Genomic DNA, 15,617 nt, shown 5'->3' on the forward strand with positions numbered 1-15,617 from the left:
ATAGGAATTAAAGAATATGACTGTTTATTGAGGATACAGTACTATTGGATTTTGCATTTATCTTATTAGTTGCCTTTACTGAAGATCCTCACTTCTTCACATTCCTCCTAGTGATTTCTCCTGTCTTTTCCTTTCAACCTGAAGAACTCCTTGCAGTAGTTCTTGTAGGGCATGTCTTTTGTTGACAGACTCTCTTAGTTCCTGTTTATCTGTGAATATTTTAAACTCTCATTTTTGAAGGATAGTTTTGCTGGATAGAGTATTTTTGGTTGGAAGTTTTTCTTTTACAGTACCTTAAATATTTCATAACACTGCCTTCTTACCTCTGTGGTTTCTGCTGAGAAATTGGCACTTAGTCTTATCGAGAATCCCTTGTATGTGATGAATCACTTTTTTTCTTGCTGCTTGCAGAATTTTCTTCATCCTTGGCATTTGTCATTCTGATTAGTATGTATCTTGGAGTAGGTCCATTAGAATTTATTCTGTTTGAAGTATGTGCGATTTTTGGACATGTGTAGTTATGTCTTCCATAAGAGTTGGGAAATTTTCAGTGACCTCTTTTCATTATACTTTCCCAGTTGTAGGTGCTCTTCTTTCTTACAGTATTTCAAGTCCCTCCCCCTTTTTTTCTGTGTGGCTTTTCCCTGTTATGGTATCCCACCCCAGGAGACAGATGGGGTGAATTTAGAAAGGTCCATTTTACATTTAGGTGGTTCAGCCAGAAGAGGCTGGATTGAATGTGTGTACCTCTTTCCAACAGTTCTGCCAAAGTCTTTTTTTTTCTCTGGAGGCAATTTTATATGTGGCATTCCTCAGCCACTTGCATTTTGCCCTGCATCTTTGCAGACTTGGATCTCTGTGCCTCTATAAGCTTGGCATGGCATTCTAACTCGCTGTTGTTAATGGCTCTATTATTTGTACCTTCAGCCAGAGGGACTTTTTTTTTACTCTTTTTTTTTTTTAAATTTTTAAAATTCATTTTTAAAAAATATTACATTAAAAAAATATGAGGTCCCCATTCACCCCGACTGCCCCCACCCCACCACTCCCCCCACAGCAACACTCTCCCCCATCATCATGACACATCCATTGCATCTGGTGAGCACATCTCTGGGCATCGCTGCACCTCATGGTCAATGGTCCACATCGTAGCCCATACTCTCCCATGTTCCATCCAGTGGGCCCTGGGAGGATCTACAATGTCTGGTAATTGTCCCTGCAGCACCACCTAGGACAACTCGAAGTCCCGAAAATGCCTCCACATGTCATCTCTTCCTCCCATTCCCTGCACCCAGCAGCCACCATGGCCACTTTTTCCACACCAATGCCACTTTTTCTCGATTACTAACCACAATAGTTCATGAATAGAATATCATTAAGTCCACTATAATCCTTACTGTATTCCTCCTTCCTGTGGACCTTGGCTTGGTTGTGTCCATTCCACATCTATGTCAAGAAGGGGCTTAGATTCCACATGGATACTGGATGCAATCCTCCTGCTTTCAGTTGTAGGCACTCTTGGCTCAATGGTGTGGTGGTTGACATTCTTCAACTCCATGTTAGCTGAGTGGGGTAAGTCCAATAAACCAGAGTGTAGGAGCTGAAGTCTGTTGAGGCTTAGGGCCTGACTATCATATTGTCAGTCCAGAGATTCAGATCCCCTAGATATATCTTAAACCCCAGCACCAACTACAATTACAGTAAAGTAACAGGGAAGGCTTGTGAAAAGAGATCACATCTGAGTCCAGCTCCATCACGCAGAAACACCAATTCCAAAGAAGGGCCAACTGACATGGCAGTGAGCTCCATCTGCCATGACCATAAAACCTGTGGGTCTCTTTAGCCCTCAGAAGAACCAATACCTGGGGTTGTATCTACTTTGTCTGTCTCTGAGACTCTGCTCAGGTGTGCATAAGGGCAATCCTTCTGACAACCTCCAGACTCTTTTTTAGAGACTCAAGGCCATACAAACTCATTTGTCCTTTCCATTTCCCCCTTAATTTAGGTCAAAAAGCATTTTTAACTCCTGTTATTATATGTAGACAGGGATATTCTGCTGGTCCATGTTGAACCTTTTATTCATAGTCATTTTCTAGTTACGTCATCAACTGGTACTTGGTAGTGATCCCTTGGCGCCAGGGAGGCTCATCCCCGGGTGTCATGTCCCACGCTGGGGGGAAGGCATTGCATTTACATGCTGAGTTTGGCTTCGAGACTGGCCACATTTGAGTAACATGGAGGCTGTCAGGAGGGAACTCTTAGTCACAGTGCTGCTCTAGGCCTTGTTCTTTTTTCAGGTGTATAGGCTCACAAGCATAGTCATTAGTATCAGGGGTTCACTGTTGGACCCTCATTCCTTCCTGGTCCTTGCTGTTGCACCTGGGGGCCTGCCACTGGTCCCCTAGGGACCACGACAGAGCCCCCCTGGCTAGGAACCCAGCACCCCCCCCAGCTGTTGTTTTTAATTGTTTCCACTATGAGTATATCCAAACATTTCCATGCACCCCGGACACATGTCCTGTATAACTCCCTGTCAACCATATGTCCCCTGTCAATAACGTCCCATACCAGTATTCCTCTGCTGCCATTGTTGAACCACTCTGTGATCCAAAACTTCCTGAAAAGTGAAGCCCAATGTAATGCCAGGTTCCCTTAATAGTAAAATGGAATATAGCGATGAGTTTAAAGGTTAGATATAGAGTACATATTGATTTGGAAAAATTCTACATCCTATCTTTTTCTTTTCTTTTTTCCTAATTATTGAGCTTCTCTTCACAAGAGCTATAGATCACAGTAATTCATATATACAATATACAGTACTCCCACATATCCAATATAAAATCTTTTCCCTTTCACAGCAATAATCTTTTAACATATTCATAACCATATTTACTGAAACTGATGTACAGATATTGAGACAATAGCTTTCAAACAAGGTAACATTTGTGTTTACATTGTGGTTTATACTTTAGGCTATACAATTTTCTAAATTTTTAGTTATCCTATGTTTTCATTATGATTTACATTATTAGTCTGTCGGCCCCTGTATGTTTTTGGTGTAATATTACATGTTTTATATCCATCCTTGTGTGCTCTTGTGAAACACTTCTATTGCCCTCACAGTTACGTTGGTTCCATCTATTCAATATCTATTTCCCCCTCCCCTTGGGGCCCACAGTGACAGTCAATATTCATTTCTTGAGGAGACATGTTCAAAGATACTTCCAACAGTGTCGAGGGCTTGACTTGCTCAACTACCCTAATGCCCTGGGAGCCATTATTATTGTTGAGAGATACAGTTCCCTCTATTTAATGGCATTAGTCCTCCCCAGGATGTGGGTATACCTTCACTCTCATTTTATGGGTCTCTACCCAATGGTATAACCCACTCTGGCAAAATGAGCATTCACGTATTCCCTAGGAGTCTGTCATACATCAGATTGTCCCCTTTAAGTATCTTAAACAGGTAACTTTCCTAATTATATTTTGAAAAGGTTTTCTCAGCATTATACTCTCAACCAACACCTGATAATCTCCTATGTTTGTATGTTGCCCTACCCTCCCCCCAATTTCTTGGACAATATTACCCATCTGCCCATCCCTAGCCCCCCTCAAGTCCCCAGAGCCCCACCCAAAGGTAACCCTATGCCCCCATTTTATCCCTTCCTTGTACACATACTTACCTCCAGCTTATCATAGATTTCACCCATGTAGATGTCAGTTTACATCCTTCCTCTACCTCCCGATTTCCTGTAAGCCTATCTTCCAGTCTCTAGCTCTCTGAGGCAGCTTGGTTTACTTATTTCATATCCTTGAGGTCATGTAGTATTTGTCCTTCAATGCCTCGGTTACTTCACTCAACATAAGGTTCTCAAGATTCATCGATGTTATCACATGTGTTTGTAGTATATTTGTTCTTAAAGCTGAGTAGTATTCCATTGCATGTATATACCACATTTTATTGATCCACTCATCCATTGATGGGCATTTGGGTTGATTCCAACTTTTGGCGATAGTGAACAATGCTGCTATGAACATTGGTGTGCATATATTGGTTTGTGTCCTTGTTTTCAGTTCTGCTGGGTATATACCCAGCAGTGGAATTGCTGGGTCATATGGCATATCTATAGTTAGTTTTTTGAGAAACCGCCAAACTGTCCTCCACATGGCTGGATCTTTCTGCATCCCCACCAGCAGTGGATGAGTGTTCCCATTTCTTCACATCCTCTCCAGCATTTGTATTCTTCTGTTTTTTTCATAGCTGCCAATCTTATGGGAGTAAGATGGTATCTCATTGTAGTTTTGATTTGCACTTCCCTGGTAGCTAAAGATTTGGAGCATTTTTTCATGTGCTTTTTAGCCATCTGTATTTCTTCTTTGGAGAAGTGTCTGTTTAAATCTTTTTCCCATTTTTTAAATGGGTTGTTTATCTTTTTATTTTCATGATATAGGAGTTCTTTATATATGCAAGTTATAAGTCTCTTATCAGATACATGGTTGCCAAATATTTTCTCCCATTGTGTGGGCTCCCTTTTTACTTTCTTGACAAACTCCTTTGAGGTGCAGAAGGCTTTAATTTTGAGAAAGTCCCATTTATGTATTTGTTCTTTTACTACTCATGCTTTCGGTGTGATGTTCATGAAGCCATTTCCTATTACAGGGTCTTGTAGATGTTTCCCTACACTGCTTTCCAAAGTCTTTATGGTCGTGGCTCTTATATTTAGGTCTTTCATACATCTTGAGTTGATCTTTGTATAAGGTGTGAGATGGTAATCCTCTTTCATTCTTCTACATATGGATATCCAATTCTCCAGGCACCATTTGTTGAATAGGCCATTCTCTTCCAGTTGAGAGAGTTTGGTGGCTTTATCGAATATTATATGGCTATATATATATGAGGTTCTATATCAGAACTTTCAATTCGATTCTATTGGTCTGTGTGTCTCTCTTTATGTCAATACCATGCTGTTTTCACTACTGTAGCTTTGTAGTATGTTTTGAAGTCAGGTAGTGTAATTCTTCCAATTTCATTTTTCTTTTTCAATATTTCTTTGGCTATTTGGTGCCTCTTTCCTTTCCAAATAAATTTCATAGTTTTTCTGGTTCCTTAAAGAATGCTGTGTTGATTTTTATTGGGATTGCATTGAATGTGTAGATCAGTTTTGGTAGGATAGACATCTTAATAATATTTAGTCTTCCTATCCGTGAACAGGGAATATTCTTCCATTTATTTAGGTCTTCTTTGATTTCCTTGAACAGTCTAGTATAGTTCTCATTGTATAAGTTTTTTACATCTTTAGTATAATTTATTCCTAAATATTTGATTTTTTAATTTACTATTGAAAATGGTATTTGTTTCTTGATTTCCTCCTGATCTTGCTCATTATTGGTGTACAGAAATGCTACTGATTTTTGTGCATTGATCTTATAACCTGCGACTTTACTAAACTCATTTATGAGTTCTAGAAGCTTTCTTGTAGACCTCTCAGGGTTTTCTATGTATAGGATCATGTCATCTGCAAATAATGAAATTTTGACTTCTTCCTTTCCAATTTGAATGCCTTTTATATCTGGTTCTTGCCTCAGGGCTCGAGCAAGTACTTCTAAGACAATTTAAATAGAAGGGGAGACAGTGGGCATCCTTGTCTTGTTCCTGAATTTAGAGGGAAGGATTTTAGGATTTCTCCATTGTAAACGACATTGGCTGTGGGTTTTTCATATATACTCTTTATCATGTTCAAAAATTTCCTTGTATTCCGATCTTTTGGAGTGTTTTTATCAAGAAAGGGTGCTGTATTTTGTCAAATGCTTTTTCTGCATCTATAGATATAATCATATGATTTTTTTCCTTCAGTCTGTTTATATGGTCTATTACATTGATTAATTTTCTTACGTTGAACCATCCTTGCATACCTAGAATGAATCCCACTTGGTCGTGGTGTATAATATGTTTAATGTGTTGTTGAATACGATTAGCAAGTATTTTGTTAAGTGTTTTTGCGTCTAGGTTCATTAGAGAAATTGTGTGTAATTTTCCTTTCTTGTGGTGTCTTTTTTGGAAGAGTTTCAGCAGGATTGGTGTTAGTTCTTTCAGGAATGTATTGTAATATTCACCTGTGAAGCCGTCTGGCCCTGGGCTCTTCTTAGTTGGGAGGTTTTTAATGACTGACTCTATCTCTTTACTTGTGATTGGTTTGTTGAGATCATCTTCTTTAGTCAATATAGGCTCCTTATGTGTTTCTAGGAATTTGTCCATTTCCTCTGAATTATCATTTTTGTTGGAATATAGTTTTTCCAAGCATCCTCTTATGATAGTCTTCATTTCTGTGGGGTCAGTGGTGATATCTCCTTTCTCATTTCTTATTTTGTGTATTTGCATCTTCTCCCTTTTTTTCTTTGTTTAGTATTGCTAAAGGTTTGTCAATTTTATTGATCTTCTCAAAAAACCAGCTCTTGGTCTTGTTTATCTTTTCAAGTGCTTTCTTATTTTCTATTTCATTTAGTTCTGCTCTCATCTTTGTTTTTTCTTACTTTCTTCCTGTGGGCTTACTTTGTTGTTTTTTTTTTTACTAATTCCTCCAAATGTGCAGTTAGTTCTTCAATTTTTGCTCTTTCTTCTTTTTTGATGTATGAATTTATGGCTACAAATTTCCCTCAGTACTGCTTTTGCTGCATCCCATAAGTTTTGGTATGTTGTGCTATCATTATCATTTGTTTCAAGGTAGTTACTGATTTCTTTTGAGATTTCCTCTTTGACCCACTGTTTTTCTAAGAGTGTGCTGTTTAATTTCCATATCTTTCTGTGAAATCTGGGCCTCTTGCCCTTGAAGATTTCCAGCTTCACTCCACTGTGGTCAGAGATATTATTTTGTATGATTTCGATCTTTCTGAATTCATTAAGCCTTTCTTTGTGGCCTAGCATATGCTCTATCTTGGAGAATGATCCATGTGTACTTGAAAAAAATGTATATCCTGCTGTATTTGGATGTAATGATCTGTATATGTATATTAGATCCAGCTCCTCTAATATACTGTTCAAATATTTTGTTTCTTTAGTGATTCTCTTTTGAGATGTTCTGTCCAGGGTTGATAGTGGTGTATTAAAATCTCCCACTATAATTGTAGATGCATCTATTCTTTCACTTAGTTTTTCCAGCGTTTGCCTCACGTATTTAGAGGCGCCCTTGTTAGGAGCATAAATATTTATGATTGTTCGTTCTTCTTGAGAGATTGTCCCTTTCACTAATGTGTAGTATCCTTTTTTGTCTCTCCGAATTGTTTTGCATTTAAAGTCTATTTTGCCTGATATTAATATAGCTACTCCTGCCTTATTTTGGTTATTGTTTGCTTGTAAGATTGTTTTCCAACCATTCACTTTCAGCCTCCATGAATCTCTGGGTCTAAGATGTGTCTCTTGTAGACAGCATATAGATGGGTCATATTTCCTTATCCAGTGTCCCAGTCTGAATCTTTTGATAAGTGAGTTTAATCCATTGGCATTCAGTGTTATTACTTTCAAGGAATTATTTGTGTTACCCATATTTTGATTGGACTTGTATTTGTCATATTTTGTTTGTTTGTTGTTTTCTTCTCTTTTTGTCTTTTTTGTTGCTCTTACACTCTCCTCCAATTCTGCCTCTCCTGTTTTTTCCTTTCTTCCTGCAGAACTCCCTTTAGAATTTCTTGAAGGGGAGGTTTCTTATTGGCATACTCTTTTAATTTCTGTTTATTTGTGAATATTTTGAACTCTCCATCATTTTTGAATGCTAGTTTAGCTGGATAGAGTATTCGTGGTTGGAAAATTTTTTCTTTTAGTACCTTGACTATATCATACCACTGCCTTCTTGCCTCCATGGTTTCAGATGAGAAATCAGCACTTAATCTATGGAGCCTCCCTTGTATGTGATGGTTTTCTTTTCTCTTGCTGCTTTTAGAATTTTCTCTTTGTCTTGAGCGTTGGATAATTTGGCAAGTATATGTCTCGGGGTGGGCTTGTTGGGGTTTATGATGTTTGGTGTGCTTTGTGCTTCTTGGATATGTACATCTATCTCTCTCAGTAGATTTGGGAAGTTTTCAGCCATTGTTTCCTGCAACACCCCTTCTGACCCCTTTCCCTTCTCGTCGCCTTCTGGGATGCCTATAATATGTATGTTTGTGCATTTTGCATTATCATTCAGGTCTCTAAGTCCTTGCTTGATTTTTTCTGTATTTTTATTGATCAGTTCTACTATCTGTTTGATTTCCGATGTACTGTCTTCCACGTTGCTAATTCTCTCCTTTGCCTCTTCTAATCTGCTTTTATTTGCTGCGAGTGTATTTTTGATTTCTTGAACTGTGGTTTTCATTCCCATCATATCTGTTATCTTTTTGCGTATGTCTGCAATTTCCCCTCCACATGTTTTCTTCATATTGTTAAACTCTTCCTTTACTTCATTAAGTTTGTCTCTGATATATGTTCTGAGATCTTTAATTACTTGTCTGAAGTTCTGCTCCCCTTCCTGGTTTTTAGTTTGTTCATTGGATCCAGCCATGTTTTCCTGATTACTGGTTTGGTATGTAGTTTTTTGTTGCTGTCTGGTCATCATTTTATCTTGACAGGTTTAATCAGTTCCTTAGCTTCTTTGTCTAGTCTTGGGGATTAATTAGCTGTTTTTCTTGTGTAAGTGTTATATCTTCTCTTTGTCACTTTGTTCTTCTTATTCTAATTTCTTGTTGCTGGCTGAGTTCACTTTGAAGGAAAATATTAGGGCCAGGGAAAGGCAATTGTGTAAAAGAGGGAAATGTGTAAAGTAGTATTGGTAATAAATGTTAACAGAACAACAATATGAGATCTGGGAGAATGGATATTAGATTCATGTAAGTTGTGTAGAGTTATAGCAGTAAGTAGAGTACCTATAATGAGGTAGTCACCTGAATATAGGAGGAATATAGTATGAATTAAAAAGCCAGTGTTTTCATGAAAGAGGGAAAGAGAAAAGAAAGAAAATAGTATTAAGAGTGGGTAAAAGACAGAAAACAAAACAAAGGTATTAGAAATTAAAAGTTAGACAATTTGGGGAGCAAAGAAAGGGAAGTGGAATATAGGAGAGACAGTAGATGATGGAGGATATCAAGATGTGGGGGAAAAGGGATAGTGTAGGTGGCCAAAATCAATTCACACAGAAATGAGGCAATGGAGGATGAGGGAAACCCCGCAAATGTGAGGTGTTCCCTGCAGCACCTTTTACACAAGTCTTCTCTGTCACCATCCCACCAAATCGATGTCCAGACACCTCCTGCCCTGCAAAATCCCGAAACAGCCTGGTCCTGAAGAATTTCCAACGCTGCCTAGTCGCTTCTTTGCAGGAGGGACTATAAGGTGCACTCACTCAGACACCATCTTGCCCCGCCTCCGCCCAGAGGGACTCTTAAGCTGAATGGGAACGAGTGAGGGAGTGGGGTCCAGACTGTGGGTCTGGGAGGTAAATCTCTTATCTGATTTTGGTGTTTCTTTTTCTTTTCTTTTACTACTCAGTGTTTGTGGAAACCCTCTCAGTCTATCATACTTCAGGGTTCCGAGCAAGAGGAAATTTTCCTTTTAGTATTTGATACTAGGGTAGACTTTTCCAGTGGATGTATTACATTGCCTTGTGATGGCATCACTTGTCACTATTATTTACTTGGAAATATTTTTATTTGCTTTGTGATTTATTCTTTGATGCATGGTGTGGTTCCTTACAGTTATGTACCTCAGAAAAAGACATGTTCATTATCTTAATCCATTTCTGTGGGTCTGAACCCATTGGGTATAGGAACCACTTGCTGAGATTATTTCAGTTAATGTGTGCCCCAATAGAATCACACTGGATCTCAATCTTACTACTAATGGCATTATTGAGAAAGCCATAGAAAGAGAAGCCATACCACGGGAGCATCCAGAAGGTGGAAGTCAATGGAAAGCAGAACAGAAAGAAGATGCTTACCTGTGAATTGCCATGTGACAGAAAAACCAAGGACTAAAGATTGCTGGCAGCCAACCCCAGAATGCCACAGTCTTTGGGAAGAAAACATTCCTAGATTTTAGACTTCTATTCTAAAAATGTGAGCCAATAAATTCCCATTGTTTAAGCCAATCCATTGTATGGTATTTGTTTTAGCAACTGGGAAACTAAAACAGATAAAATATTTGGAAATATGTTCAGTTCCAACTGTTTAGTGACTTTTATATATCTGAATGTTATCGATTACTGCTTTAATTTCATTTGGTCATATACTCTGTTTTCAGTCCTTTTAATTTATTAAGACTTATTTTATGGTTCACATTTGGTTTATCTTGGTGAACATACCATGTCCATTTAAAAGGAATTTGTATTCTGCTATTGTTGAGTGTAGTATTCTATTGACATTCATTAGGTCATGGTGTTTGATAATGTTATTCAGATCTTCTGTGTCTTCTTGAGTTTTTGTCTAGTTGTCTTGTCATTTGTTGAAAAGGGTGTTTATATCTCCTAGTATGTTTGTGGAATTGTCTATTTCTACCTTTAATTCTGTCATTTTTTTGTTTCATATATTTTGAAGCTGTTATTAGGTACAAACACATTCATGATGTTTTGTCTTCCTAATGCATCCAAACTTTTATCATTATGATACATCCTTCCTAACCTTTGTTAATACTCTTATGTTCAAGTTGATTTTGTCTGTTATTAATATATCCATTCCATCCTTCATTTATAAAATACTCTGGTAGCTTATTTATAATGTTAAATTTCTAATTTAACCACTTTAATTGTACAATACTGTGGTATTAACTATATTTACAATATTGTGCTATTGCCACCGTCCTTTACTGACATTTTTTTCATCACCTGTAATAGTAATGCTGTACTTATTGAGCAATAACTGTCCATTCTCTTATCCTCCTATCCCCTCGTAACCTCTGACTATTCTAGATATATTATATAAGTGGAATCATATAATATTTGTCTTTTTGTGTCTGGCTTTTTCACTTAACATAATGTTTTTTGGATTTTAGGAGCTTACTCTTTCATATTAGAAGAGGAATCTCCTTTGAGTTTTTGTTGTTCCACTAACTAATATATTTTTTTACAGTGTAAAAAGTATTTTTATTATGTGTAGCAAATTAAGTTAATAAATCTTTTATTTACAGAATTCAACATGTGGTCATTCTACTGCTTAATTATCAAAACCAACTTAATTCCTCTGAAGCTTGAAACAAGATTTATCTTCAAGATAGCCTCTTGAAAGAAACCACAACTGTTTCCAGTCAGCCTTGTCATAATTCTTTTAGATGGGCTTCTTTTCATCTCCACTTGTGTGTGGACAAACTGATGTATGCTTCATTCAGAAACACCCTACCTATTTACTTAGAATAATAAATTGGTGGATCTGCATGGTTCAAAATTTCGGACAACCTAGAAAAACTCATCATGACTTTATCTTATTCACTCCTGTTACCACACCCAAGATGAGTAGAACTGTGGGATATGCCAACACCTACAGGATTTTAAAAAAATGAACTATTAGATCTTTTATACTTTTAGCAATGATCTGTCTTGTAGTTCCTTCTCACAGATCTAACAAATAGGTTTGTGAGTAAAGCTGAACCATAACATTCCTCTGTGAGGCGTTTCCAACTATGTGGGTCTACAGAGACCCCATTGGGATAGACCTCAGCACTAACTAATATTAAATAGCTGTCAATAGTCAAGAGTTTTACCCTAAATAAAGAGTAATAATTCAGAATAACCATTTCTTTAGATTATTTAACTCTTAATAGTTAAAGAGCTATATATATAGATATTTTTAAAGCTGTTTTCAAGAGCTGAGCTAATCTGAGAGAGCTGAATAGCTAGGTGTCAAAGGTAGCCAATTGGTACAACAAGCCAAAATGAAACAGTTAATTAAGCTTTTTATCCCTTCCTACGGTAATAAAAGCAACAGGTTAAGCAAGTGAAGGTGCCAGCTCCACCTTTGTTCCAGTTTTCCACCAGGAAACAACCAGCTGAGCTACTGCTTAGGATGCTCTGAGCAAAAGGTATCTGCAGTTTTATGAATTTTGGCATAAGGGAGAGGGACAGGGATAGTACTCAGTGTACAAAAGTACTGTGTACTAAGTCAGATAGAGAAAATTGTCTTCAGTGTCTCCCTTACCCCTCTGATGTAGAGGTCTCAGCAGAGGCTTCTGAGGAAGGCCTTAATTTAAATTCTCCAGTAGGTAAGCAGGTGGACTAGGGATGCAGATATTTGTAAAAGAATGACTGACTAGGCGGCCCTGAGTTCTTGACTGCATTAATTTTAACTGTCTTCATAGACAGTAATGATCTCGCATGGGGAGAAGAGCTTTCCCTGTGAGGCCTGCCAGGTGAAGCTTTTGTAATTGCCTATAATCATGCGCAGCAGATCACATTTTGGGTTTTGTCCAGAAGCTGGACTCCTCAGCTGTTTGCAGAAACATTTGTGTGGAAATGCAGTCTAATATTATGATATATTTTATCAACAGCCATTAGTATAAAGGACTACCATACAACTTCTTTTGGTAAGATTATGCTTTAGCTTGTTACTGTTGATTATATAAAAAGTCATGTAATAAATTCCCCTTCTGGTATTATACTAGATAACATGACTCTACTGGAAATCTAGTATGTTACATTTAATTAGATGATGATTGCTCTTTAACATTATATTTCCCTTTTTCTTTACCTTCTAGAAAGCTCAGAAAAAGTTTTATTCTCAATGGCAATAGTTTTCTTATCCCTTTCTCTTTCTCCATTTTCTATTTCTTGTTTTGGTTGTGGTTTCATTGCTTCTATGTTTTTTATTAAAACTTTCAAGTCTATTTTGAAAGCAGGGGAGTATAAATAATAAATTATCTTTTCTAAAGTATTGCTTGGTAGAGTTTTAGACCTTATGCTGCTGCTCTTTTTTCCTGCTTCATACTTAACTATCATTCTTTTCTTATTCTATAGGCTTCTCTTGACCATGATGTGATTCATACTTAACTATCATTCTTTTCTTATTCTATAGGCTTCTCTTGACCATGATGTGAATTATTTATTTCATGGCTTATCTGTAATAAATTATTTTTCCAGACATACTTTCTCTTGTCACCCTTTATGCTTTATGATTCCTCAGAGGTCTGTTTGCTTATTTTACTATTAACTCAAGGCAGATCATTAAGAAATTACTTTATCCCAAGAAGTTTCTTGAAAAAGTTTTGCAAAGCTGAATTTTTAATTGATTTTTACCGGCATATATATATATGCTTTCATTATCTAGAATAGATCAGCGAGAGTATATTTATTAGGAAAATATGTTGAAACTATGCAAAATTATACAAAATATTTGAGGGTTAGTTTATCAATGCTTTCCTTTTGAGAATGCATCTTTGTCTAATTTAATTCTCTATTAATTGTGCAATATATTATCAAATTTGCCAAACTAATTCTTAATATGGTAATTTTGGTTAGCTAATTTCCCTTTTTGTGCATTTTTATATGCAAATTAGATTTCTCTCCTTGTGGATTACTAAGTTCACTCAAATGTCAAAATTTAAATTAAGTAGTTCTTATGAAATGGCTTACTATTGTGAATATAATTTTTACAGGGCAAAATACTTTCAGTACCAAAACAAATTTTCAATTTGTATAGCTTTTAAAATGATTTATGCCTTCATAAAACCTGTATAATCACTGCTTTAAAAGTTTTTTAGAAATATTTTTAATTTAAGAATATTTTTCCAAATGACCCTCACATGAGAGGATAAATAATTATTATTTTAGCCTTATATACATTTTCTTTGATTACAATGTTTTGTAAATTTTTCCTGTTACACATCTAGCTTCTGAAACTTTACTCTCTGAATATTTTATATTTTGGACATCTATTTTTTTTGTGTGTGCTTCATACTAACATAAAGACCACCATACTTACACATTGCATTTTAAAATCCATGAGCAACTAAGAAGAAATGAGAATTGTGTGATAGAAGTTATTGTGAAAACTGTTCAATCCTAAATATTAGCAATAAAAATCTGAATCTTTTAAAATGAAATAATTTTATTCCTTAGAATTGCCGCATCCCTGATAATTTTAATTTCTTCCACAGAGAGAATCAGGACTAAAACAGGAAATAAATGACCTTGTAAAAAGGAAGATTGCAAAAGATGAAGAAAATGCTTTCTTAAGGAATGAATTTAGTAACTTGCAGAAGAAATTTAAAGATAAAAGTCAAGAACTTAAGGTGTGTTGAATTGTGCTTATTTTTTATAGGACCATTGCTTTAAAGTCCTACTTTAAGCTCTCTCAGTCTTTGTGGCACAGAAAGTCACAACCTTGGAGGAAAAATTGCTTTAAGCTCTGCTGTACTATGTAGTTTTCTCACATGCAGAAACTCTAAGATGCTTTAAAGCTAAGACTAAGCTTTATAACTTTCAGATAAATAGTTAATGATGGAAATGGAGCTAAGAAAGGAGGAGTGTGAATATGTGGCTTCTTGTAATTAGATTCTGATGGGACTGGCATTATTAATTGATAAAACCCAGGTCTGGGAGGATATGTCTGTGTGGGTCTCAAAAATAGCTGGGGACATCATCAAAGGCAGCTTGATCAATTAATGGGCTCTTTGCAAATGTGTACTCATCAAAGCTGTCATCCAGTGAAAAAATATGACCCATCCACCTGCATGAAAAGAGGCCAATAAAAGTACACAGGTGACCTTGGCTATCAAATATAGAAGAAGTGCTGTGAGGATAAAACTGCACAGTTTATATTTGCTGATTAGTTCTCACCTTTCTTTCTTCTTTTTTTTGTTTATCGGCCCTTGTGGTACTGTTCTACAGGACACCAAGGAGTGTGTATGGAATAAGGAAGAGCAAAACAGACTGGTTATAAAAAATCTGGAGGAGGAAAATAAGAAATTAAGTACACGCTGCACTGACCTGCTAAATGACCTGGAGAAATTGAGGAATCAGGAAGCACATTGGAGAAAAGAAAAATATAGTGTTGAAGCAAAAATAAAGGTAGATAATGATAATAGAATCCAGGCTGACAATTTGGATCTAACTTCATATAGGAAGTTTAATACATGTTATTTTCTTTAAATAACAATTTATATATTCAAACCTACCAGTGGGGATTAGCATTAATTTATATTCCTTCACTTAAGATCCACAGCTTTTTAAAAATTGATGTTGCAAAGCAGGGAACTGACTTCAAATACTTACTCTAAAATGTAATCATTAAAAAATAAAGAATATAGCATTTTGAAATAAAATATGATTTGTAAAAACATATTTATAATCATGGGTTTTTTACTTTTTTGAATCAGAGCTTAAGTTTATAAATATAACTAATATTGATTGCAATGTAGTATTAAGATTGTATTTTCTAGGTCCTTTAAGCATTAAAATGTCAAAAAAAAAAAAGGAAAACGTTTAAAAATACTCAGTCAACTGTTGTTCAGAGATGATTCTCTCTTGGGCTTCAGAGAGCCTTATTCATAAGTAAAATTTTTAAATATGATTTAAAATCAATCTTTATAATATTTTTTACATCCACTTTGCTCAGTATTTTTCAAATATTGCATTTTTTTTGTGGCTTTTTCTATGTCTTGAGAATGT

General features: G+C 36.1%; 1 protein-coding gene and 1 non-coding gene across 5 annotated transcripts in view; one reads left to right on the plus strand and one right to left on the minus strand.

Annotated features, from left to right (window-relative positions):
• The window catches only part of CNTLN (centlein), a 425,457-nt gene that overhangs the window by 119,527 nt on the left and 290,313 nt on the right, over positions 1-15,617 (plus strand). For all 4 annotated transcript variants that reach the window (XM_058301902.2, XM_058301903.2, XM_058301901.2 and 1 more), the window contains exons 4-5: positions 14,105-14,239; positions 14,838-15,017. In XM_058301902.2, the coding sequence (XP_058157885.1) occupies positions 14,105-14,239; positions 14,838-15,017 (315 nt within the window). The remainder of the gene's footprint in view (positions 1-14,104; positions 14,240-14,837; positions 15,018-15,617) is intronic.
• Positions 11,546-11,674, minus strand: LOC111765833 (small nucleolar RNA SNORA18). Its single transcript, XR_002798059.2, has one exon. It is a non-coding gene; the product is annotated as a small nucleolar RNA SNORA18 (small nucleolar RNA).

Source organism: Dasypus novemcinctus, chromosome 8 (genome assembly GCF_030445035.2).
Source record: "Dasypus novemcinctus isolate mDasNov1 chromosome 8, mDasNov1.1.hap2, whole genome shotgun sequence".
In the NCBI taxonomy this organism is placed as follows: domain Eukaryota; kingdom Metazoa; phylum Chordata; class Mammalia; order Cingulata; family Dasypodidae; genus Dasypus; species Dasypus novemcinctus.